General features: G+C 38.8%; 1 protein-coding gene across 1 annotated transcript; it reads left to right on the forward strand.

The window, feature by feature from the left end:
- Nucleotides 1-357: 357 nt before the first annotated feature.
- Nucleotides 358-16,627, forward strand: tm9sf2 (transmembrane 9 superfamily member 2). Its single transcript, XM_026931960.3, has 17 exons — nucleotides 358-704; nucleotides 3,419-3,486; nucleotides 5,669-5,762; nucleotides 7,184-7,311; nucleotides 7,449-7,578; nucleotides 7,757-7,881; nucleotides 9,340-9,451; nucleotides 9,673-9,752; nucleotides 9,989-10,097; nucleotides 11,242-11,374; nucleotides 11,869-11,988; nucleotides 12,347-12,404; nucleotides 12,548-12,707; nucleotides 13,155-13,306; nucleotides 13,914-14,025; nucleotides 14,789-14,960; nucleotides 15,290-16,627. The coding sequence occupies exons 1-17, from the start codon at nucleotides 540-542 to the stop codon at nucleotides 15,355-15,357; spliced, it is 1,986 nt and encodes a 661-aa protein (XP_026787761.1). The 5' UTR covers nucleotides 358-539; the 3' UTR covers nucleotides 15,358-16,627.
- Nucleotides 16,628-27,937: the final 11,310 nt, after the last annotated feature.

Here is a 27,937-nt window from a genome sequence, read left to right on the forward strand (position 1 = left end):
AAGAATTTAAAGATTTAAAAAACAAAAATAACTATACTATAATACACTGTTTCGGGTTGTATTTAAAAAAAAAAAAAAAAAAAACCTTGAAATGTTCCTGGTTAACACTGTGCACACAGTCCTCCACTGTCCCAGAATTCCGTCGTGCACCAGATGACGTGTCTTCCCCGAGCGTTACTTTCATCATACCTGTTTTCCGGAAAACAGCGCCTCTTCCACCATGTTTGACTCGCTTCCTGTTTTCCTATTGGCTAATCCTTCATTCAACTGTCCAATACTTGGTCTACGTGTGAGTAGGGGCCATGGTCAGCCAATCACAATGCTGGGGGCGGGGCTAGTCGGAATACAGGTAGGAGAAAAAGTAAAGCAACCGTCGAACTAGAAAAAGTGGGTTACGCAGGCAGGCAGATCCGCTCTGCTCCAACTGACCTGCGCGAGCCGACCACACATGAGCTATTTCTGATATCGGCGTTGTGTTTTATTTTGTTTTGCACGTACTACACCGCTGAATGAAGTGTTAGCTCGTCGACTGAGGCGTGATGATGGTGTTTTTGCGAGTCCGTTTGGCGGTGATGTCCGCGTTTCTGTGCGCTGCTCCGCTGCTCCTCGTACAGGATGCTGCGGCTTTCTATCTTCCGGGTTTGGCTCCGGTCAGCTTCTGTGAAAAGCCTCAAGACGGAAAAGACGCTCAGAGGGAATGCCAGGTGATTCTTTGTGTCCTGTTTACGCGTTTGGGTTTGAATGTTGTGAGCGGAAATGAAGTGAAATGTGTCTCATATTCGCTGAAACCTCTTTAGCCTTCTCTTGCTAGCTAGCGCTGTTAGCTAATCAGCTCGCAGTTTAAACATGGCGCTATTATAAATTCCGGGTATTAGTTTCATATCTATGGCGGTTTAACACCCCTGTGTATGTTTAAAATGTTAATAAATTTATGTCTGCTTGGCCCTGAAGTCCTTACAGTTCACCATTTTAGCTAGCGTTAGCCGCGTCGCTGAGAAACCTTGGAGCTGTTTACTCAGCGTGAGGAGCGGGCTGTGTCCTACACGACTCCCTCTTACACTCACTGCTCTGTGTGTGTGTATATATAGGCAGGAAAAGACATTACTGTATGGCCTTTGTAGTGCACTGTAGATGTGTAAGGAGTAATGGAGTGATTCAGGACGCAGCCTTACTTCCTTGACAGTCCCATGATAAGATACAGACAGGCAGTGTACATGACAGAGTGCTTGGGAGAGCTGGGTAGTAAAACCACTCACGCCTCGCTCAGGACAGACACAGATTTACAGCTTTTAAAAGATTAGTATTATTATCAGCTTTTTAATAATGCCAGTTTACACCTACTGTTTCCTGTCAGTATTGTTAATTCTTTCCAAAAGCCTCTACATGTTGCTAGATGACGTCACTTTTCATATACATTGCTCATTTGCATATCAAAACATTGAATTTGAATGCAAAAAGGAGGTTATCCTGAAAACATTAAGAATAAAATTATTATAAATTATTGTAATATTCTTATTTTTTCTGGAAAGACGTCATCCTTTCGGTCACGGCACCGCAAACCAAGCATTTACGTATTTACTACGTACTACTATAACTATATTACAACTATAATTTCTATTAATAGTGCTTCAGAAAAAAATGAAGTGCTAGTAATTCGGAGTCGGGACCTAAACACGAAGGAAATGGTTACAGAAGAAATGACGTACTTTTAGGACTTGTAAATACAGCCAAGAATAAAATTTAAAATAACGAGCCGTGGTGATCAGTGATTGATTGTTGGGATCATCAGCACACACGCGCGCGCACACACACGTCTGTCACGCTTTACACACTTGGTGGTGAATCAACTAATCCTGCTTTCTCAACTCATAACCAGCAGCCGTGATGTGAGCTGGAGCTCTGGATTTGCAGATAGGCAAATAAAGTTGTTAAAGGGGCTTATAAAGTCACCAAATCTAGAGACAAAGTTTTCACTATTTGCAGTAACCTAAACTTTTTAGCAGTTACAGCTAGAGATGCACCAGTCCAACTTTTTCTATATACTCTATGGCCAAAAGTATGTGGACACCTAACCATCGCACCCATATGTGGTTCTTCCCCAAACTGTTACCACGAAGTTGGAAGCACATAATTGTCTAGAATATCTTTGTATGCTGTAGCTTTACAATTTCCCTTTACTGGAACTAAGATGGCCAAACCTGTTCCAGCACGACACTGCCCCTGTGCACAAAAGCGAGCTCCATAAGCCTTCCCAGAAGAGTGGAGCTTATTATAACAGCAAAGTGAGGACTAAATCTGGAATGAGATGTTCAGCAGGCACATATGAGTGTGATGGTCAGGTGTCCACAAACTTTTGGCCATACAGTGAATATGAATATCCAGGCTTCAAATAATGTCACTAGCATAATGCTGATATTCTTTAAGACAGTCTGTGTTTGTGTGTAAGATCTGTGCCATATTCTTCACCATCACACACTTTTATGACAAATCCAGTCTGATACTGATCCAGGGTCTTATGTCAATTTCTGTGCAGTGTGTCCTTATTACCCTTAAAACACCTTAAGCCCACTTTACACTGTGATGGCTTGATTAGCTGTCACTGATGAAAATTATAAAACATCATAAAAAAAAAGACTAGTTATTTACATTTACATTTATGGCATTAGGCAGACGCCCTTATCCAGAGCGACTTACTTTACTTACACAATTTACACAATTAGTAACAATTAGTGATTATTTACTTTAATCACACGTTACGCTAATGTTTTTGTGTTAGAATTGAAAACCGTCTGTTTTCTTGTGTTCATTAAGTAAGGAATATAACTCTTATGGGTGTGTTGTTATAGGAAAATAATCAACAGTGGGGTGGTGTGATGTGGCTCGACGCAAAGCGGAGTTACAGTTACCACCCTGAATATTTATTTTCCAATAACAGCACTTCTTGAAGTGTTTTATTCTTCTTATATCAGTTGCCAACTATTACAAATTTTTTATATTAAGTCGATATGTCACATTTTTATCCGTTTATAGTTACATTTAAAAAGTTCCTGTTATCACATAGGTTATAGCAGCTTTAACATTCGTTCCATTACCAGCATCTATTTTGTCTGTTTTAAAATTAATAAAACAAAAAAAATGCAGCTTGAACTTATACCAAGAAACAAGGAAGTGCAATGTCTTCTGTTCTGAAGAAGTTCCTGTCTCGGAAAGACTAACACTACTAAATTTACATAAACTAAACAAACATCGCAACAGAACTCTTCACTGTGCTGAATCATTTGATTCCTCTTATTAGTACCCCTTATCAGTACTTATCAGTAATGATGTTGCTCCTGTGATTTTTGTCCATCTTGCTCTCAATGCCTTGTGGTTTTTACTGTCTGTATAAGCTGATATGCTTTTTTGTTTCATTCTGCAGGACAAAATCGAGGTCTTTGTGAACAGATTGGATTCAGTGGAGTCGGTTTTGCCGTACGAATACACAGCGTGAGTAGAGTTTTTTTTTTTTAAACTGCTTTGTAACGTTGCTACAGTTTGTGCTATATGTTGTGTCAGTTGCTTGTAAGGGATTTCTCCTTTGGAATCCTTTTGGACATCTTTGTCGCAGTTGTCACCCTGTGACAGTTGAGTAGTGTGACAAAATTTCCTCACTCATTTAGGTGGAGCAGTTCAGCAGGTTTTTCCGGTGTCTGATTTGGTCCGTCGTCTCAATTGTGAAACTTGCCAGAGAGCATGTATTAGGGAGTGGTGGGATGAGAGACGGAGGTAGAAAGGAGAAAAGGTATTTCTCGGGATGTGTGCGTGGAGGTTATTATGAGGTCTAACTGCAGGACTGAGGAAGGATTGTCCTGACATGAACACTGAGCTCTTTAAGACCCTTCTCTACCTCAGTGTAACCCAACAGCATGTGAGATGTTCTACACGCACGAGCCTAGAGGGATAACTCAGTAGCTTTTACCACACCTCAGTCCACATTACGGTGCTAAGTAGTCCAGTGAAAATAAATCCTGACACTTTATAGCATTAATCTGAATATGTTGTTTAATAAACAGTCTATACTTTCAGTTTTCAACGTTACACCTAATGTGTGTTAGTCGCTCGTCACGCTGGATTTACATCAGCACAGAAGCAGTGAGTTTCTGTAGTAAGTATCCGAAATAGAATGTGTCATTTACTACTTTAATCGACGCCAAAGTGTGATGTCTCAAACGAACAAAGCCACTTGCTGTTTTTTTTGTACTGAGGCTACGTTCACACGACAACGATGTAGTCAAAAACGGAAAAGTTTTTCTCTTGCGTTTTCAAAAAGTTACACATATACACGACAACGTTTTTAAAACGATTCGTGTTTACACATATCCGTGATAATGGCCAAAAGCGCTGTATTACGTATGCCAGGCCAGGAGTTGGCGCTGTCACCTTGTTAGTTGGTTGTAATATTGGTGAAGTAAATCCACACTTTGCTGAAGAAGCGTTAGCAAACTCTTGAGCAGCAACAACACTACCATGCACTCCGCCATTGCTGTGTATGTTTGTTCACGCTTGCCTTTACAATAGACACGTACTGCGCATGTCTACATACCTAACACACGTGCATGACGTCACCGTTTTCAAAGATTCCCGTATTGGGTGTTTACATGGAGACGATAATGGCGGCATTTTCAAAAACTTGCACTTTGAAACCCGTTTTCAAAAATATGCGTTTTCAGTTCCCAAAACACCACTGTCGTGTAAACGAACAGGCAAAACGCATAAAAAGTTTCCCGTTTTTGGCTGAAAACGGTGTCGTGTAAACGGCCCCTGACTCTGAGGAGGATGGGATGAGTGTTCTAGAGGTGATACGACAGTTAAATATTTTAATGTTTAAATAGACATGGAATAAAAGAAAGTAATTACAGTTCTTTTTTTTTTGTTTGCTATACACCGAAAACATTTGGGTTTGAGATCAAAAGATAAATAAGAAATGATAGATCAGAATTTCAGCTTTCATTTCCTGACATTTCGATATTACTAGCTGAAATACTGTAGCAGCGAACAACCGAAACCTTATTACACCAGACTAAGCTTTCTCCAGGGTTCAAAATTTTTATTATGAGTTAATACTGAGTGTCAGGAATTACACTTAATAATTATAGATTATCATAAATATCAAATGATATGGAAACATTTCGTAATAAGAATTTTTGCCCATGTCGATGTAATATAAGCGTAATAATATAACACAATAATAATATTAATATTTTAATAATAACATAATAATAATTTTGTAGTTAGTCCCTGAAAAAAGGACATATTTACATTTTATGGAGTTTTATGAAATATGGAGTTTGACTTTTTGCACATGCTTGTATTTTTATTATTTATTTTTTTCTTTGTGATAAATCGATTTCTCTGAACTATAGTGCAACAGGTACATTTGATTGTCTAATGACTGCAGTTTATATAATTATGGTCGTAACATTATGTAAAAATCTTCACCACAGAGTTACATCTGACACACACACACCCACACCCAACATGAATGCACTAAAATATTTAGTTTCATGACTGGCCTCTTTCTTCTGGGGAGCTCTGTACATGTATTGTGGGAATCTTTCTGAGAGTAATATGCAATATATATTTTTCTTTCCTAACCTGGGTTCCCATTTTTTTTGGCTTTCGAACTCAGGTTTGACTTCTGCACCGTTGAGGCTGAGAAGCGGCCGTCGGAAAACTTAGGCCAGGTGCTTTTCGGAGAGAGAATTGAGCCATCGCCTTATAAGGTAATATACATACACACACACGTATACCTTATCTTTTAGGGTTACAGTTTGTGTACACTGCTATCATGCTTTGATCTGCACACAACATTCAGTCAGTATTGGAGAAGCTAATGATTGAACATTTTACTGAAGATTAGAGCTAATCCAGATGTCGTGTATACATTTTTTTCCCACCAAGAACTCCAGTTTCAAGCAACTACAAATCCAGAGTTCAGTGTCGTACATGAACATGAGACTGTACATGAGAGTCCTATCTGAAGATATCATGTCAGGATTTTTTTTTTTTTTTTTTTTTTTTTTTTTTTTTTTTTAGAAAGATGGCACTGTATTTGGCTTGTATAAAATGACCAATAGAAATAATCCTGGTTAATATATATCCCATCCAAACTGACATGTTAGGAAAGATTCCATTATATCCTGTAGGAAAAGAGGTTGTGCTCTTTTTTTCTTTAGTATAAAGACACTGCAGGAAGCTTTCTTTTCTAACATCTCTCGTCGAAAACCAGAATGAAACCAAGTATTGTCCGAGTTTAAAACGATAAACAGTGAAATATAGATGAGGGGAACAATTATTCTCCCTACACCAAATTGTTATGATTAAAGAGCAAAGCTATTAAATCAGGGTGTGTGGTATGCATGGAATGTGACAGCCATGCATACATCGTGAAGACACTCCCATCTCTGTAGTTTATACAGAAATTGCTTATCCTATTCAAATCAATCATAATTACTACAGACCTCATCCAGCAACATTGCAGACATACTGTATGTATGTAATTAAATCTTATCTTCCTTATATGTGTGTGTATATGTGTGTGTGTGTGTGTATATATATATATATATATATATATATATATATATATATATATATATATATATATATATATATATATATATATATATCTCCTTTTTTTTAATGGATTACATGGCCAGTCAGTCACTTTCAATGCTCTAAATTTTGAATAGGTTTAAGTAAATAGAGAAATGTTTAGTGAACTGAGAAATGTAGGAAAATCTTTATCACTGTAATTAGGCACATGTTGTAGTACTGCATTATAATCCAAGCAGATGCATTTAATGCGATTACAACATGATGAAATGACATTTGCACAAAACCAAAATGCACCAGAAGGCTTCACACTTCACCGATGGACTCGGTGACATCAGCCTGAAAGCCCAGTCATTTGGATGATGTCTGTCGTCCCAGGTGTAGCCCAGGCACAAAAAATTTGCATATCTGGAGACACATTTTAATTTGTAGCCTCATGTCTTTTGAAAGTGCGCATGTGTGTGTTAAGAGTTCTACATCAAAACAAAGCTATAATTTAATACTTAGACCACAGATTGAGCCTGTTGAAGCTAGTTTCTTTTTTCAGAGAGTGTTAAAGTAATGTTGTTGTTTAATTATATACTCGTTACAGTTTTCCTTCAAGCAAAAAGAGACGTGTAAGCATGTGTGCACCAAGAAGTACAGCACCAGTAAAGCAGAGGACAAAGCCAACCTGGATTTCCTCAAGAAAGGCATGCTCCTTAACTACCAGCATCACTGGTGAGTCTTCTTTTCATCCTCCTTTCCTTCTTGTTTTCCTTTTCTTTCTTTCTCTCCTGCATGTTAAGCACACCATGTGACCACTAGATGGCGACCTTTCATGATTCTTTTCATGTTCCTCTTTGTGCTGACTGCAGGATTGTGGACAACATGCCCGTGACGTGGTGCTACGATGTGGAGGACAATCAGAAATTCTGTAATCCCGGCTTCCCCATCGGCTGCTACGTCACGGAAACCGGCTTGGCCAAAGACGCATGCGTCGTCAACGTTAGTATCTTCCACGTTTCAGATGCTCACTAGTCATTAGTACTCATCTCTGAGCACTAGCTTGTGGTCATTTTGTTTGTCATATGCAGCTAGTAACTGGTTGATTGTAAAGCTTTTTGCTTACTCTCATCACCGCAGTAGGTTCTGCCTGTTCACTATGTTTCTCTTTCGTACACAGTCGGAGTTCAGTGACAAAGACAGCTTCTATATCTTCAACCATGTGGACATCACTATTTATTACCACAACGTGGAGAACGAGGCCCCTGACTCCAGACTGGTCGCTGCCAAGATGGAGCCAAAGAGGTACCAGAGCTTTTTATAGTGTACAGATTAAACTAAGGGATGTTTTACCCCTTAGGCAGTGTAAGTTGATGTTAGAGGTGTTGGTATAATAACCGTCTCTAGAAATATCATGGTTTTACTGCGTTAATTGACCAGTTAAAAGTGCACAAGCCAATGATAAACATTAAAGGAATAATGTTAATGATAATTACGAAATCTTTGTTCAAAAGTGTCTTTACACATTCTTAGAGAGGATGTAACATGTTTACAGCAGTAGCATATTACTCAGCCAAAGGCTTTTCAGTGCAGTCAGAGAAACAAAGGTCACTTTAGTATGATTTAAAGAGAGTTCAGAGGGAGCGGGTGGCAAAATTTTTAGTGTGTCGCAGACAGACACAAAAGGGATGAGAACCACTGAACATGAAAAAAAATGAAGGGGTTGACTAATAGATGGAAATGCATTTCAGTCGGTTTTTTTGAAAGGCAGTGCTGAGGTAACTGTCCCGTAACTCCGTGACTAACCAGGACACAGTAACAATACTAGTTGGAGAACTGTTTTTTGCACAGATTAAGTTTATTCCTATGCTGTATCTCCCTTTACTAACATAGGTCCTGTATATCACATCTGCTTGAATGACACTGTAGGACTTTCATATGCCCATGAGAACATTTACAGAAACATGACCATATGAATGGACGCAGGTCAGAGTATACTGGCTCTCATGCAATTTTTTTTTTTTTTTTACTTCTGCATTGAAGTCTGTTTGCATTACAGAACACAGAGGGGGTTTATGGGTAAGCATGGCAAACAGGCAAACATGGACAAGACAGATGTGCAGTCCACCAAAATGTTAACAGCATGTAATGTGCATCTACGTTCCATTTTGAGCGTTTGCTGATTAGTCGAGGCTAGAAGCTGTGTCTCATTACGGACATGTTCTGTCTTATCAAAGATGTGAAATGAATATTGCAGATATAGTTCTGTAATCTGACTGCTATAACGAGCACCCGAGAAGTGCTGATGTCCAGTGAGATAAGAGAAGACAGAGAGAGAAACGTGTCGAACTGTAGGTCTTCTCATTACTGTGGGCATGAAATACATTTAAATACTATAACCAGTATTTTATTTATATTGAATGATGTTGCTACATATATCAAACTAAAAACAGTGTTTCAGTTCATGTTAGGATCTTATTATATTCTATTACGTTCTCTTTTAATATGCATTATTCATACATCCAAGTAGTATTGATCTGCTTCTTGTCTATTCATTCTGCAGCGAAATGAGACTTCCATTTAGTTTTTTTTTTGTTTTCCGCCTCCTACTGGACACGTTCACATTAGGTGCTTGTGTAAAGATAGACACCTACGCAAGCTCCCATGCTTGGTGCTCAGTGTTAACATGCACACAGGCACAGAGGCAGACACCAGGCCTATCTTTGAGTGTTCGTGGCTAATGGATGTTTTGTGGTATGCTAGTTATAAACAGAACAATCCGGATGCTCCAGACTGCACAGGGCCGCCCATGAGCCTCAGCAACAAATTAAATGGAGATATCGTCGTCCCCTACACCTACAGTGTACAGTTCAAGGTCAGTTCTTACTCAAGTCTTACTTAAGCTTGAACACTGTTTTTACTCTTACTCACGCTTTAACTAAGATTAGCCTAGGTGCATGTGGAGGACAGCCAGACAGTTTTTTGGTCTCAAGAGCAACTTTAAGCTCAATAGGAAGCAAATAAAGATTTAATTTTGCTCTTCCATTTGATTTTAGTGTCTAATCAGCCTGTTATTCTTTGATGCATTGGTTATAGGAGGATCCGAACATCCGATGGGCCTCTCGGTGGGACTATATTCTGGAGTCCATGCCTCACACCAACATCCAGTGGTTTAGGTGAGTGTACACACACACACACACACACACACACACACACACACTGTAACAGCATGTTATGTGCACGCACACTCGAACACACACATACAAATACTCGTGTACTCAGTCTGTCCGTATACAATATGCTTTAAAAAGAAATCACACACACCACAATACATAGAAATAAACACACATGATACACTGTTTGTATTTACAGTCTGTTTGTCGTTCTCTCATTCTCATGTGATTGGCTGCAGTATAATGAACTCCCTGGTCATCGTCCTCTTCCTGTCCGGTATGGTGGCTATGATCATGTTGCGCACACTGCACAAAGACATCGCCCGCTACAACCAGATGGACTCTGTGGTGAGTCTGGCACCTCACAACACTATACACACTACAATACACACTCTGTCCAGTACAGTACCAGAGCTCATACTGAATCAGCCTTTGTCTTAAATATGAGAAATAAAACACGACTGGTGTGCTGTTATAAGAAAATAATCAACGACCCTGAAGCGCTCTATTCCTCTTATACCACAGCAATTTAATGCAATGTATTACACGTCATACTTTTATCCATTTAGAGTTACATCTAATGTTATACAACGTCCACAAGACAAGTTAGTCCTGTTATAGCTTTCGTTATAATATCTGTAAACATTCAGTCCATCACCTCATCCCTTTTTTTCCCCTCTTTTGAAGACTTTCCTGCATGTGAAAACTTAAAGCATCAGCTTTACCTCTGACTGTTACAAAGAGCTGACACTGGATACTCCTTCCAAAAATGTTAAATAAACATCTCCTAATGAAATTATAGCCACTGACATGGCACGTCTGTTGTACATGGCACTGTGAATGATTTGTTACTATAGAAATGAAAATGTGTTAGAGCAGCCATCAGACCTGACTTTCTGACCAATCAGATTCGAGAATTCAACAGTGCTGTGGTATAAATTCTGATTAATAAGATTAATAATTTTTTTTTAATCGCCCATCTCATGCCCATGTCATGGAACAGATATACTTCTTTTGCTTTTATGTGCTTAGGCATCTACGCTGTAAACATGCACTTATCATATTCAGTCTCTGTTTCACCTCTGTAATATTGGGTAACATGTGGAGCATTCATCCATCCGCATCATGCACCACTTGTTTTACTCTAGTGCTTTGTTTCTTTTTCTCATTATTTCTCTCTCTCTAGTTGGTCTCCTTCAGCTTTTCAATATTTCAAGCATTCTGTCTCTCTGATGTTAAGACTCTCTCTCTCTCACTCCCCCTCTCCCTTTCTCTCTCCCACTCTCTTTCTTTTACACAAACGCATGCTCCACGCTCATTAAGTAGACTTGGGGCTGATGCGGAGTGACAGCGTGCATCCGTTTTTCCTCTTTCAACTCCATTAAACGTCATTAGACATGTGAACCAAGAACCACCCGTAAAAGCCACATCCAGATCTCTCAACCCCAGCTAAGACTTTTCGTCTGTGTGTGTCTGTGTGTATGTTCTCCAGGAGGATGCTCAGGAGGAGTTTGGCTGGAAGCTGGTGCACGGTGACGTGTTTCGGCCACCCCGTAAAGGAATGCTGCTCTCTGTTTTCCTCGGGTCCGGCACGCAGATCTTTATCATGACGTTCGTCACTCTCTGTGAGTGCCACATGGCGAACACGCCTGCTTATACACTCATACACAGCCGGAACAACATACGTGGTCATCACTCATAAATTAGCTGTTGAACAGATTGTCTCTTTGTGTAGGATAAGGGCTCTGATTGAATACTTTTTTTACTTAGTTTGTTCTTAGAAAACTGTACATAGTTCATTTTCCACATTATTAAAATGTGTGTGCTATTTTTTAATGAAGTAAATACATATCCTGAAATTGATATTATATGTAGTGTAATGTAGTAGTGAGGTTTCCCTGGGCAATTTCAACACAAGCTTTACTAAATAACCATAAAATAATGTAAAGGGACTTTGAGTTCATAATGGCTTCCTAAAGCTTATAAAGCGTGTTTCATGTCGTAATAAGGCACCCGGGTGTGCAGGTTAATGTTTAGCAGGCTGTATTTACACTGTGTCATATTGCAGTAAAGTTAGATCAGACTTAACACACTTCTCTATCTCTCTCTCTCTCTGTAGTTTTTGCGTGTCTGGGCTTCCTGTCCCCGGCTAACCGTGGCGCTCTGATGACGTGTGCAGTGGTGCTGTGGGTGCTGCTTGGAACTCCGGCTGGTTACATCGCTGCCCGATTCTACAAGTGTGAGTACACGGCTGAGACACTAATCCCTCACCTCTGACCCTGGAGTTCTGTTAGAGCCTTGTGCAGGTCGTTAGGCCTAATTAGTGTCAGAAGGGGCCCCTTTTACCCACATACACTCTGTTGGTGTCATCATGAGCAATTTGTGAAGGAAAGATACAAAAAATGGTGATGAACATGTTTTTGAATATAATTGTAGAGTGTGTTCCAGTTTTTTTAGTAACTGCGTGTTGGTGTGCACAGTTGTGCAGTGCTAATTGGATTTTCCCATGATGCCTTTTTTTAAGTAAACAATCTGGCTAGAAGTGACTTGTGTTTCACATGTACTGATGCGAGCATCTGTGTGTTTGATGCGTGCAGCGTTTGGAGGAGAGAAGTGGAAGACCAATGTGCTGCTGACAGCATTCCTCTGCCCCGGGTGAGTTTTATCCTTTTACTTTATACATCTACATTTCATGATGGATTGGTTGGTCATAAGTACACATTTCTACATTCTAAATCCAGATTATGAGTGGTCATTTGTTTATAACGTGTGAGTTTAACCCTCTTCTCCTCCTGCAGTGTTGTGTTTGCTGATTTCTTCCTGATGAATCTGATTCTGTGGGGTGAGGGCTCGTCAGCCGCCATGCCCTTCGGCACACTGGTGGCCATCTTGGCTCTGTGGTTCTGCATCTCCGTCCCTCTCACCTTCGTTGGAGCCTACTTTGGCTTTAAGAAAGCTGTGAGTACATCTAATACTAGTACAATAATATTTACACATTTAAATATTATTGTACTAGTAATAATAATAATAATAATATTTAAATGTGTAAATATTATTGTACTAGTATTAGATGTACAATAATATTTACACATTTAAATGTAAAGACATTTTAATGTTATAGGTCCCAGGTTCCGCTTAACAGTCTATAGAAGCTCAGACTAAGCCGTAGTCACATTAACCCTGACTAAAAGCCTGTTGTTGAACTGAGCCATTACTAGTAAGACAATAATGCTTATGACGGCTCCACCTTTTATTCACCAAATCTTTAGGCACAATGAATAAATAGTACAGTGTAAGTTGTGCCTCTATATAGGCTTCTGTTTGGCCAGGTGTGGTTTCATCAGTCCATAGTCTATTTTTGTGTGTGTGTGTGTGTTAAGTGTTAGTTGTTTCTGTGTGATGCAGGGCATCGAACACCCTGTGCGCACCAATCAGATCCCTCGGCAGATTCCAGAACAGTCTTTTTACACCAAACCCCTCCCAGGCATCGTGATGGGTGGGATCCTGCCCTTCGGATGCATCTTCATCCAGCTGTTCTTCATCCTCAACAGCATCTGGTGAGTTCTGCCTTGACAGTAGAGGGCCCAGCTGATATTTAAAAAGTTCCACTGACTTATCAGAGGAAATCACATCAATAAAGTAAACATTCCTCTTTACACTTTTTACAGTTTATTCTTTAATGTGGTGCTCTTTTGAACAATGTACACATTCATGCTGTAGTGATTTAGGGGAAATTAATCACTTACTAAACATGTTTCTGGGTTCGGAGGAAGCGCTGAAGAAGTGGGCTATATTTATTTAGGTTTAAGGTTTTAAAATAACCAGCTTCAGCTAAAATCTCTGACTCTACCTGTTTAAGAGTTTTAGAGCTAATTTTAGATACCTTGCAGATGATGGGATATAATTTTGATTATTAACTGGAAATGGTTGGTTTGTAATTCAAGTTCCTCAATAACACAGGATTCAGTAATAATACTGCCAAAGTAAATGATAATAAGAATATTGAATTTGTTCCTGGTCCTAAAGAGTTTTAAAAAGTTGAAATACTGAAATGAAGAGTTGCATAGACTAGTGCAGTCCATGATGTAGGTTGTGTGTGGACAGTATATGATGACAATAAACTGATAGTGTGTGTGTGTGTGTGTGTGCACGCTTTGTCTCCAGGTCCCATCAAATGTACTACATGTTCGGCTTCCTCTTCCTCGTCTTCATCATCCTGGTGATCACTTGCTCTGAGGCCACCATCCTGCTCTGTTACTTCCACCTGTGTGCTGAGGTTACAAGAACACATACACACACACACACACACACACACACACAAGAAAAAATCACATGGCTGGCTCAATTAACACAAATCGAGCTCGTGTTCTCTTTGAGGCTGATAGAGCAATACAACTAATTCCACAGCAGGCTTCTCAGCAATGCTGGGTGAATATAAAAGCTTTTCCTGAGGCTGTATGCACCTCTGGGTAGTAAGAGAGTCCACTAACTCCAGAGAACAAAACTATCACATCTAATCAATAAGACACACATCAGTGGATAAAACAGATAGATAAATAGACTGATGGCAGTGTAACCGGATTAGAAGTACTAAAATGCACAGAAACGCACCAAAGCGAATAGTTAATATTTGCTACTCAGCTGATGTTATATCTTTAGCTAAAGCACCTTCACAACTGGGTAACAATACAAATTTCACAACGGGGATAAATATGTTATTATTTACTAGCTTCCAACCAAATTAGAAAACAAATAGGGTTGTTCCACAAGAAAAAAACATAAAACTCCGTCACTCCTAAATCTATTTTCCCTTTATGAATAACATTGGACTCTTTATTGAGATACCGTGATTCAAAATGGAAGAAAAACGACAGCCGCATAATTTCCTGGGTTTAACCACAATTTAAAATACATTTTAAACAAACCCCCTAACAGTAAAATCTCCATAACCATTTTGGCGTAGGTTTAGTTTTAGGTATAGCTCCTCTCGCTGTTCAGATGCAGGATGCTGATGCTGTTGTTTGTTTTGTGTTCATCAGGACTACCACTGGCAGTGGCGCTCGTTCCTTACCAGCGGTTTCACAGCTGCGTATTTCCTCGTCTATGCTGTGCACTACTTCTTCTCCAAGCTGCAGATCACCGGCCTGGCCAGCACCATCCTTTACTTCGGCTACACCATGATCATGGCCTTGATCTTCTTCCTCTTCACAGGTGTGTGTGTGTGTGTGTGTGTGTGTGTGTGTGTGTGTGTGTGTGGGTTTAACTTTGGTTCAGGGAGAAAATAATCAGATTCAGAGTGGTAACATCATCTCACCACTCCATCATTGATTATTTTCCTATAACAGCACACCCCGTCATGTTTTATTCTTTATATAATTCAAGTGTTCGAGGCTTTAGTTAATAATGACAGAGGAGATTTGCACATCACAACAGATCACATTACTTTTGATTTAAGAAACCATCTCAGTATGTTTGTGTGTGTAATTTTTTTTTTCTCCCCTCTTCACATCGAGCTGAAATTCAACTTTTCCTCTTCACAGGAACGATTGGATTCTTTGCCTGTTTCTGGTTTGTGACGAAAATCTACAGCGTGGTGAAGGTGGACTGAATTTGACCAATCAGAGCCTGGACTCAACTCTCCTCCGCTAAATGGGATGTCTTTGGGGGAGGGATAAAAGCGCTGTCAAAGACGCCCTGTTGCCCCAGCTAACTAACAACTCAAAATAGGTTCTACAGATCTTAAGCTTCCATTGGAGTGTATGTGTGTAAAAAAATTTTGTGAAATGATTTTTTTTTTTTTTGTGTGTGTGTGTGTATTTCACACATGCTTATAAAAGAGCACTCATATAAATAGCAACATGCTGCAGCGCAGAACACACAAACCACAGCTACATTTTCCTCAACCTTAATTTCAGATTGACATTTGTAAATATTTTTCCTTTTCGCTAATATTAAAGTGCATCAGGTTCAGGTGTAAGTAGCTGACCTATGTTGCGGTGTTAAGTATGACTTTGTAAATATGTCTTTTTTTTTTTTTTCTTAAATGCTGAAACATGTCCGGAAAAAAAAGAATGCAGTAAAAGAGCTGCAGCTTATTTGAGTTGTTTGTGTTTGGGGGGGGGGGGGGTGGGGGGGTGGTTTCCTCTTAGTGTTGTTGTTGTTATTATTATTATATATATTTTTTTTTTTGTTGAAATTTTTGTGTGCTATCAACCAGCCAGCTTTCCTTGCTTTTATTTATCTCTTATCATTTTTAATTCGCACTCTTACTATTGATTTATGCCTCGATGCTTTCTTTGTGCCTCATCAATAAGAGGGAAGAATAAAGAAGTGGTTCACCTTAAAACTTTAACACTGCTACAGATGAGTGAAAGATCGTACCTTTCAAGTACATGAAGCAAAGTTAGCAAAAGTGCTAGTTTTTTGGGGTGAAATGTTTCTTTAAGAACCCTGGGTGCATATGTGTAAGAGCTGATCTACTCTTGGTTTCTGTCTGTTGAAATCAATTTGGTGTGTGCGCAGGAGCTGATTGGAGATCAGCTGTCTAACAGACATTTCCTACATATTAACTTAATACTTGCTTATTTCCTTTCATCTCCTTACCTTCATTTTCGTATGCGTTAAATTAGGGGGGAAACAAGGAATCCACCGGTATGTAGAAATATGTGGATGGACTGTTTTTTGGAGCAGGACCATGTACATAGTCACACTATGTAAGCTGATACATGCGTGAGTTATAATGGTTTGAATTACACTGAGAAGGGTTTTTTTCTTCACTGATTTAAAGTAATGTGATTGCAAGGGGGGCCGAATGAATAATGGAAATAAAAAAAAAGAAGGATTTCCCTGTCCCAAATAAAATCTGACTTTTTCAATGATTCACTGTATCTTTTAAACGAAAAGTTGGAAAGCATCATTTTTTGTGTCCTTGGTTATAGATATGTCCATCAGCCAGATCTCTCTTTGCTTCGTTTTGCACTATGAGGAAGCTATGAGGATAATGTAGCTAATAAATAAATGAAGTCTAGTTCACCCAAAATCCTGTACAATGTATGCAACTTTTATGAAAAAGCATAAAAAGGATTTCATGAAATTTTGTAAATGCGTTAAAAATGAAGTCACACCCTTTACTTTGCTGAAGGACCGTTAGGATTGATTACAGCCTTAAATATTTTTGGGTTTATAAATGCTGTATTTCCAGAGAGATTGAATTGGGCTCAGTTGTGAGCTCTGATGGGGCTATGAAGGACTTTCAATTTATTTCCCCTGAAGCCTCTGCTACATTATTGTTGCAGTGTCGTGTTGGAGTTGAACCTTCACCCCAAACTGAGGCCCTGAGTGTGCCAGAGCAGGTTTTCCTCAATGGTGTCTCTGTAATTTCATCCATTCTTCTTTCTCTTGGTCCTGAATGCCCTCTTGGTTCCTTCTGCTGAATAACAGCCTTATGATTTTTATACTGCCACCACCATGCTTCATAGTAAGGATGGGCTTCCACAGGTGTTGAGTGATACCTGTATTCTTTCAAATGTTATGTCTGTCCAGTCTTGGTTTCATCTTGGTGAATATTTTTTTCTTATTGCCTCAGAGTCTTCGTCATGTGTCTCTTACACCAGACTGGCTTCAGTCCTCTTCAGATGCACTAGAGGTGTCATCCTCAGCACAGGACTTCTAGAGCACTTCAGAGGTTTGGCTCTGAGTTTACAACCCTTCTTACTTATTTGCTCAGTTTGGCTGGACGGTTCAGAGAGGTGCTACTGAAATTCTTCCATTTAAGAATGATAGATTCTTGTATTCTGTATTCTTGTACTGTATTCTTGAAAACCTTCAAAGCTGCAGAAATCTTACACATACCAGTCCCTGAATCACTCCAGTATCAGAGGTCTGTGGGCAATTTCTTTGATCCCATGGCTTGTTTTTTGTGTCGTTCTCAATCGACAGGTGAACTTGAATCATGGATGATCAGGGGAAATGGGAATGATAAATGCACTATATCTGACTCAGAAAGCATCCAGTTCTTCAGTGACGTCACTCAGACTTAATGATGTGGTTTAGTACACAGTGGAACTTACTGTAATTTGTAAACATGAACAAAACCTCACAGTGTAGCAGAACACTAATGTTATCCAGTGGCCAACTTGGACAGTTGGAATCACTTGATTTCACTTTAAGACAATGACAAACTGACTGGTAATGTATGTTTTGCTGTTGTCACTGACCACCACATTAATATGAAGCAATACTGTGGTCATTTTACAAATATAAAAAGCTTTAGTTTAGGATCTGTGGTTCTGCATTGTCAATAGATGGCGCCATTTTGACTTCGGTTCAGAGGTCTTTGCTCACAATTGTAGCTGAGTGCAAGGTTTTCTGTAGGTTCTGGATGAAAAATGTACCGCTATTTTATGTTTATTTAGGAACCCAAATTCAGTGATAATTTAATAGTGATTTTCTGTTACAACATGCAGCCTAGATATTACAGCAAATAAGTCTGTCATGATAATTTTTATTATCTGAGATTATATACTTCTAATAGAACAGATTTACAGAAAGTCATTCAGACCAAAAATTTATATTGCGCTAAAAATACACTTTCTGTACTGATCACTCGCTTAACTAACTCAAGAGCAAGGGCTCATCTGACAGATCTTTTGTAAATTCAGTGGCATAAACACTTCTTAGTTCCCTCCATGTAAAGTAAAGCTATGAAACATCATGAAGAAGTGAGTCAAATATACTGTAGATTGAGACACATGGTGAGAAAGTTATTACATTTCTAAATATATGAAATTCTATATATGATGTTCTGTGTGATGTTTTGTGCATATATTTCATAAATATGTTTCAAGTTTGTAAGAAGATTCCATGTAGACAGTCCACTCGTAGTATTCATGCATTTTCTGATAGCTCAGAGTAGTGACACATGCTCTGTTAGCAATAGATGCTAAGTGTACTTCAAGTGAAATTTTAGTCATACAGAGACTTTTCTTAGTAATTTACCAACACATCCGAGGAAAATGATGATATTGCTGATAGTTTAGTCTCATTTCCACTGTCATTCTACCTTTACAATATTCATATAAAAGATTTAACAGCAACATGCTAATTACCTAAATTGTTATTCTCTATAGTAAACGATTTTGTTTCACATCCATATTTCCCAGTTGCCTAACAACAGTATTCTCATGACTTTAACCACTTAAACAGCCTTCTTAAATCTAAAGCACAAATTCATTTTCTGTTCCACTAGCTTAACATTGTGTAGCCATGGCGATCATAAATAGCAGTTTAGTTCTGTATTTAAATTATCACTTTTGTTACCGTGCTACTGTTGGGTTAGTTAAGAGCTCTTAGCTTGCTGCTGGGACCCCTCTGGATAAGCAGCAAATGTCTCTGTTGTAGGGTTCTACATAGAACCTTTAAGAGTTTACAAGTGGGACCAACTAAAGAACCTTTAAGTGCACTGAATTTAGCTTTTTGTAAGAGTGTGTAAGTGAAATAATGCTCATCAATATCAGAACATAAGGAATTTAGCAGAGAAACAACACTGCTTTGTGGCATGTTCTTCACCTCAGCTGTGTTCCTGATTTTTCTCAAATCAGGACACTCTGTTGGACGTTCTATCTTAAATAAATAACGCACAGCTTGAACAGGTCTGATGTAGAGGTTGTCCTGCTCATGAAGCTCATTTTCTGAGTTCTGATACTTGATTTATTTTTGAGTGGAGCTTGAGTATGTGCTTGATAAAGTAACGACGCTCTTAACCGGTTTCAAGCTTTTTTTGATCTCTGACCCTATACAGGCTAAAGACCTGTCAGGATCAGAAGACAAGCTCTTTACTCGCCAGATTCTCTGATGATCTCTTCAAGCAGTCATGTTGAACACAGCTGATCCTGCAGAGCAAAAAACCTTATTATTCTCATTTAAACACCTCAGCTGTGAGTCACTATGCTGACAGCATGCATGTGGAGTGGTGGAGTGTGTGTGTGTGTGTGTGTGTGTGTGCGTGCGCGTGTGCGTGTTCCTTGTTGAAGTTCCAGATGGCAACTTCACTCACTCTTTTGTTGTGTGGCCTTCCTTTCAAAAATAAAAGAGAAAGAAAAAAAGGAGTTTTACTGCTTCCCTTAAATTGGCTTGGCCTGTATCTGGACGAAATGGGAACAGCCTTTGAAAATCCCCTGCAATCCTGTCTGTTGATAGTAATAATAACATTCCTTCAGCATCTCAATATATACAATAGCAAATGGAATTCCAGTACTATGGACGTGACTCCTAAACTAACACTGATTAGCAACACTGTGTGAGACAATGTGTGCATTAGATGAGTATTAGATGAGATGACTGAAACCATCCTTACCCTAGAATTTGGGTAGATATTTGGATAGTTTTCTTCGTCACAATGTTTGTATAACATTTTGTTTTTAAATATTCATTTAGAATATTTATAATAATTTAGATAATTATTATTAATTACTATTTAGATAATAATGTTATTAATTATTATTTCAGAATAATTTTAGAACTTAGCTGTATTTTTTAAAATATAATTTCTTGTTATATTTTGTTATAATTGTTACATTGATTAGTTAATTGTTATATATTATTTACCCTTTTTCGAAGTACTTTTATTTCCAGAGATCGCTGTAGCCCCAGTGCAAAACTAACGAACCAAATGTCACACCAAACTTGTCAAAGTGTGACGTAAGGGGAAAATTTGTGTACATTTCTTTTCACCTTTCTTTTCAGATAATGGTTTAAATGACAATCTAAAGCATATTTACGAGCTTGTCTTTCATGTCCCAGTGTTTGAGGATTGTATCTATTGCTTTCTTCATCTCCATCATCCCGCCACTCTATAGACTCATCCCATTGTGTGTGAGTCAGCTGCTGCTGGGAAATGGAGGAGGAGGACAGGCATTAACACCCCCACACACTCCTATTCACTACAAATGAGCATCTGGAGCGTTTTTTTTTTTTTTTTTTTTTCCCACTCTGATCTGGCACTCTTAAGTTGCTGGTAAAGCTGATTTCAGAGCAGCTGAGAGAGTAACTTCAGTTAACCTCAGTTTCAGTGGCTGAGTCACTTGTGTGTGTGTGTGGTAATCCTATCTATTAGTGCCATGTTTGGCCTGGGATTCTTGTACCCACACACTTGAATGAGTGAGAAACTATTCATTGGATCAAAAGAGTGAGCGATTTCCTTTAAGTGTGGCTCAATAGAGGAGGACCTGAGCGGAAGCATCAGCAAGCAAGGGCAGTCAGGTCAGGGGCTCTGGTTCACATGGAGTTAGTTCACTGCATTCAGATTTACTCATTTGGGGGATGCATTCATCTGAGGCAGCTAACAAGTGAGGCAGAATCCAACCCGAGCATGTTACACTTCTGCTCCATGGTTACAGTTCTGTGCTAGTCACCAGAAGTTTCAAATACCAGGACTACCAACATAACCACTGTTCAATAAGAGGAACCTTGAGGAACTTGAGCAAGACCGTCAACGCTCAACTGTTTAGCTACGTGCTCAGACAGAATCCAACCTAGTTGAACAGTTAAGGGTTAAGGTTTTTGCTCAAGTGGTTCCTGGATGGACCAACATTTCTTTAGTAGTCCTGGGACTTTCCAGTGACTAGCACAGAACTGTAACCATGCAGTTACCACTATTCAATAAAACCCTTGAGGACCACTTGAGTAAAACCCTTAAATCCATCTGTGCAGCTATGTACATGCTTAGGTTGGATTCTGCCTAAGCACATAGTTAAACAGTTGAGCATTTATGGTCTTGCTCAAGTGGTTCCTCAAGAGGCTTATTGAACAGTGATTAGGTTGGTAGTCCTGGGATTTAAACCTTCTGATGACTAGCACATAACTATAGCCGTGCAGCTACCAGTGCCCCTGATTTTGGTGAGCTGATGGGGAAACTGACCTGGATCATCAGCAGACCTGCAAGAAATCATGTTGCTCAAACATCTGATTTAGCATTAGTGTGTATCAGATGAAACTATACAGTGGATTAGTTTTAAAGGAAGACACAACCCAAAAAATGAGTGCACTGGCTAACTAAAATGTGTACTATTAACTCTTCAAGTGGTTTGTCACATATTTACACCCAACTAGAGTGACACACCAGATGATACACTGACAGACAGTTTATCATATGTCTGTCTATGTCTTTGTTTGGGCTGACTTACTACTGTTCAGGAGTCTGTCCAATAGAGCCACTTGTCAGGGCCTAGGTTCTAGCACATGGCTGTCCAAGCTAAAGCACAGATGACCAGTCTGGCTGCAGGTTATTGTTCCAGCCAATCAGGAGCCACCTGTTTAATTATTTTGTTTCTTCCTTTAATCATTTTCAAGTGTGGCTTCTGCTTGGTTGGAATGAAAACCTGCAATCACACTGGCCTTTTGCAGATAAGATTGGTGAACAGCCCTTTTTTTTTTTTTTATCTCGACCTTGTTTTTTGTCTTTACAGAGATCATCTACAGAAAACATTGAACAGAACTCATATCCATCATAATGCAGCTTCAGTTTCCATCAGTTCCATCTGTTTTGTTTTTTTTGAAGATGTGCTACTGTGGATGTTTACATGTGGCCCCCTTTTGGTTTGCCATGAACCAAGGTTGGAGGAAGGATGAAGATGCAATTGCTTGACTAATACCACCTCTTTGACCTTGACCATGACCTTCTCACAAACAGAAATCTTTCCCTTTACACTGATAAAGGACTAGCCTGCCATGTTCACACTTGCACCATAGGCTGAATCGGTGTGGTCATCTTGTAATATTGGAACTCGTCCACCAGTTTGGACTGGTTAAACTTTATAACTCTTCTGACCACAAATCAGCGGGATCAGGGGTGTTCGACAAATTTATGGACCCTCTGTACATGAGGTCTCTTTGGGACTCCTTTGGTATTCCTTGATGATGAACATTTTTATTCCAGACAGTTCCACTTTTCCCCTCACAGTGACATTTCTTGGTGAGATTCCAGAAAAAACACTCACAAGTCCTATTCAAACTACTGTTTGGTTGATGATGCCAAAGCTTCCTGTCTCTGGAGTAGTTGGTATGGTGCATGTGGAAAAAAAATCAGATATAAAAATCAGAGTATGAGGTTGACACCGTCTTCTTGAAAAAAAAAAAAAGAATAAGCCTTACAATGTGTTTCCACTGCACATTTGAAAACAAGAACTTTCCCAAATGTTAGCCAACCAAACTTGGAGTTTTAGTTCATTATCCATCAATTTGAGAGATGAAAGGAACTGACTTAGGACTGAGTTATTGTTAGGATTTGTTGCTTTGTCTGATTGGTCATTTGGTTAACCAACCGAAAAACTCTAGATTTAGAATACGTCTGCCAAGTAACCAAATGTACAGCCAAATGTAGATTTAGTGAGATCATATTGATGCCTTTGTCTTCACATTGTTTCATGGCTTCTTCAGTTTCAAACAACAATATACAAGGTGCCTGAAAAGTCAAGAACCAATGATAGTGAAACTACATATACTTAATCATGTATTTATTATTTGCAACATATGCTCTCTATATATGTGCCCTTACGCTCTACGCATTTTCTCAGCTGCTGAATCATGTTTTTGCATTTTCTTCAACATATTCTCATTGGTTCCTGACTTTGCAGACACCTTGTATAGTTCCTTACAATATTCTATTTTATTTTTAAAAATAGCAACCTTGTATTTGTATTCATGGTGTCACATGTTGCTGAGGCACTTTGCAATGAACGATGCAGCTAACCCCCCACCAAGTACTATTAGATCCACTTTTCTAGACAGTGCTGTACAAATCTGTGATTCCACATTTTGTTGTTAGTTTCATCGATAAGTAAACCATACCATTGCTAAGTACTTGCACTGATTTATGTTATCCATTTTAACCAGGTTCCAAGAGTACCTAACAGAGATTATATGGATTATGCTAGAATTGGTGCAGTTTATTTATTGGCCAAACAGATTTATCAAAGAACCCTCATGGGATGTCACTTGAATCTCAACTGCCTTTAAAATTATAATTAAAAAAAAGCAATAGCTAGGTAGGATCCACTTTCCTTCCAGTGGTAGTAGTATATAGTGACTGCCAAAATTTCATTTTTCAAATGCGCATTTTTTTTTCTGGTTGCTTTGATAATCATGCCTGTTGGTAGTCACCACACTACCATGCTAGCCCCCAAAGATCAGTAACCTCACCATGCTGTACCACACTGTCTGTTGGAAAAACACCACTGGCATCAACCTTGAGAAGCCAGAAACATATACTTAGAAACTTTGGTAGTTGGAAAAGCAAGTTCTTTGTGCATTGGAAAAAGGCTCATTGGTTTCACTTTTCATTTCTGTCACGTCTCTCTCTCTCTTTCCTGTATCTCTCTGCCAGGTGCTTGTATCCCATGCAGAGTAGTTCACTTCTACTTACAAGCATTTACTCAACCCCCACTAACTTAATCAGTTACTCCACTCAACCATGATTCATGTGAGTGTATGTGTGTGTAACGGTCCTACATGACTCAGTGGATGCATCATTCTCTGATACATCATGTCACAGCATATAAAAAGAGCAATGTGTATGATCTTAGGTTCATATACTGTATGCTCTCGAATGGAAAGAAAATAAACTGCAACTGTTCTCCATCTCATTTTCTCCTCTTCTGAGTTTGGAATGTAACTTGTGGTATGATGAACAAGCATATCCTCCCTCCTTCTCTCCTTTTCATTTTTATTCTCATCTGCCCACAATTGCTCATTCGGTTTTTCCAGTCTCGCAGCCTTCTGGAGCTTTTGTTCCCGACATGATTCCCCAAAACATCCATCACTCCATCCAAGTTTTGATATGATGAGGCTCTCTCTCTCACACACACTCTCTCTCACGCTCTATCTATCTATCTATCTATCTATCTATCTATCTATCTCTCCATCTTTTCCTCCATCTCTCACCCCCGTTCACCTGGGCAGAGGGGGCAGTTGTGCCCCTGTGTCTCTGGGGGCAGTTCTGTCAGATTTCCCCCAGCGGGGGTCTCTTTGTCCCCTTTCTCTCGCTCTCAGTGGGGGCAGGGAATGGCGGCGGCTCTGTGTCCGAGCCCGTCCTGTCCCACAATGCCCCCGTGTCCATAACGGATCGGCCAATCTGCTTATTTGGCTTGCTCGGAGTCAATAAAGAAAGCAAAGCCCCTTGGAAAAAAGTGACCCCGCTTGGGCAATGGGCCCCTCCCAAACACGTGTTTGCCCCTCCCTCAGATTGGTGCTTTCTTTCTTTTTCCTTTCTTCCTCTCCGTCGTTCTTTCTCTCTGTGTCAATAGGGAAGGCTGGGTAACGGTTATATACTGATGAAGAGGATGTGTTGGTTAATGTTGATTCGGACTGACACACCACATCTGTTAGGAACGGGTCAACGTGTCAACAACTAGAAAGAAAGACTTATAATAAAAAATAGCATTTCAGTTTCAAGACTTTCTTCTCTGTCTTTAGTGCAACATTTAGAACACTTAAACCATGAGCAGGACTTGTAACTAACATGCTGTAGTTGATAAAAGTTGCCTTTAAGAGGGATTAGACTGGACTAAGACTCCTGAAGTTAATTAATCTGGTTTAATCCTGTTTTGAGGACTGACGCACTATAATCCAGCCTAATGATCCCTCTTTGAGAAGGGTGTGGAGGAGCTGGAACTACTCCTCTTGAGATAAGTTGGTTTTGATTACTTGTCGGATATAACAGGCTAGGGCTTTATATGAATTGAGCCTGCTGGAGTAAGACTGCTGATCTGAGATCATGCCACCATCACCATCACCTCGTTCTGGCTTATAATATGGTCACTTAGGATCTGAAACGTAATGAAAACATACACTGTAAACATGCTGTTACAAGAACATCCCATATTATAGATTTGCTATATATTACTATAATATTGTTACACTTTAGTTATTTCCAGCATTCAAATCAGCTTTTCCTGAAGAATTGTGGGATTGATTTTTTAACCAATTTTGCCTTGCTTCTGCTAATGCTGCACATTAAAATATAATTAGGCTCAAGATTCAAGGTTCTTCATTTGTCACATTACATACGTGTGATGTAATGTAGTGAAATGTTTTTCCTTAGTGCCTCGTCCCACAGTGCAACAATGATACATAATAAAAACAGAATAAAATAAAATTTAAAAAAATTAGTAGACTTTTATGTAAAAATTATACAAACTACTTTATGCCACTGTAATGGCAGTGTTACTAAAGAACTTTGTAAAAGCTAATCTTAGCTACGTTAAAGTTTACTTGGTAGGTAGTATACACAAATGATAGCGCTGGTTGAAATATGACATGAAACTAATTTTCAAGATAAAGTTAGGTGAAGTGTTCAGAAGCTAGTCTTTTTTTTAAGGTTGTTCACTTTAGTTAAACTGAGGATTCCTGGTTGTTTATGAATGTTTACTTAGTCAATGGGTTGTTGGCTTCATAGATTCACAGATTAATAAATATTAGTGTTCTAAAATAGGAAGGCTTGAGATTTATAAAGTTAAAAGACAAATTAGTATGAAAAGACATTGATAGACATTTAAGTTGCTTATTTTATTTTATAATATTTCATATTTATTTATTCTCTTTAATAAATAAATAGAAATGTGGAATTTGTGTTGTGGTATAAGAGAAATAAATCACTTTGGGGCATGCTGTTGTAGGAAAGTAATCAGTGTATTTTGAAAGAATATATGAGCAGTTTAACATCTGGAAATATGAAATGTGAAAGATAGTCATAACTGTGGATGATGCCAATATTTAAATTTCATACTGCTAATCTATAATTCACCAGAATAATGCCTTCCTGACATTTCCTCCATGATCCTAAATGCACAAAATACCAGCACTAAAATATCAGCGGGATTCCCAGTTTGTCTTCATTCTTTACTATCATTCATCGTTAGGCTGGCATACTTGCTGAAACTATCCCTTTAATTACAGAGTGAGTGTGAGTGAGCAGGCTCTGATTGACTCGGTGGCCTGGTGGGGAGCGTGGCTGATGGGATTTGAGCTCCATTGAGGAGGCTACGGCTTCTTCTCTCTGCACAAAAGGAACAAAGGAACAAGAGGCCATGGAGGACTTCATTTAAACCCTCTTAGAAGCTGGATGACACACACGCACACACGCGCACACACACACTTAACTGGGCGTTTCTGGATTTGAAGCATGTCGAAAACATCTAATCACAGTGAAGTCCAACTAACAGAAAATTTCATTTGCTAAGATTATTAAAGGTAGTTTGAGGATTTTTCTCCTGTCTTTTCAGAGAGTGCTTTTTACTCCCAATAAAGACAAATAATGTAATTATAAGCCTACTGTGTATCTTCCATAATAATGATGTTTATTTAACTAAAGGCTCATTGACATACACTGCCAATGAAATGTTTCTGAACTTTTTTGTTGAACTTCAAGAAATGGATTCAAGTGTATTACTCGTGAATTAGAAAATCAAAGTAGGTGAACTGAGAAATGTTTGTAACTTTGGAAACATTGTAAAATGTTTGTATTTTATTGGGGAAAAAAATCTAGATCTAACTGGAAAATGCTGATCTGGATCACTTGATTTAGGAATTTGTAGCACACAACATATAAACTGTCTAATACCAACTTTAAGACAAATTACAGTAACTGCTTTACCAAACAAGTGCACTTTAGAGTCCCATTACAGTCTGAGAGTGGACAATGAAGAAATCCATAAATACAAAAATTTGGGGATTTGATGGAACATTTGTTTAATTTAGTGGGTAAACCAATCAAGTGTAAGAAACATGTGTTCAGAAACTTTTGACAGCCAGTGTATGTTTGAGGTGCCACCCCAATGACAGGTGCTTGTGTCTTGCTTTTGAAATGAACGTGTACAATCACGATGTTTCTTTCAGTATTTTTAAAAATTTTGTAAGCCCCCTGGTATGTCGTAGAAAGTAGAAAATTTTGGAGAATTTCCAGATTTGAAAATCTCAAGAGATATTCCTACAGTATCCTAACTTTTTCAATATTCCAAACTTTACCCCAACCCTAACCTAACTTTCAAAACTTTTCATACGAAATAAGAATTGTTAACAATGTAGGTAAATGTTTCTTTGCTGTCTCTTATGATCTCACGTATTTTATGATTCTTTTCCATTCTCTTCTGTTATTTATCTTTAATGCTGTGCTACGTTCTGCCAGACCGATGGTT

This window comes from Pangasianodon hypophthalmus, chromosome 26 (assembly GCF_027358585.1).
Source record: "Pangasianodon hypophthalmus isolate fPanHyp1 chromosome 26, fPanHyp1.pri, whole genome shotgun sequence".
NCBI lineage: Eukaryota > Metazoa > Chordata > Actinopteri > Siluriformes > Pangasiidae > Pangasianodon > Pangasianodon hypophthalmus.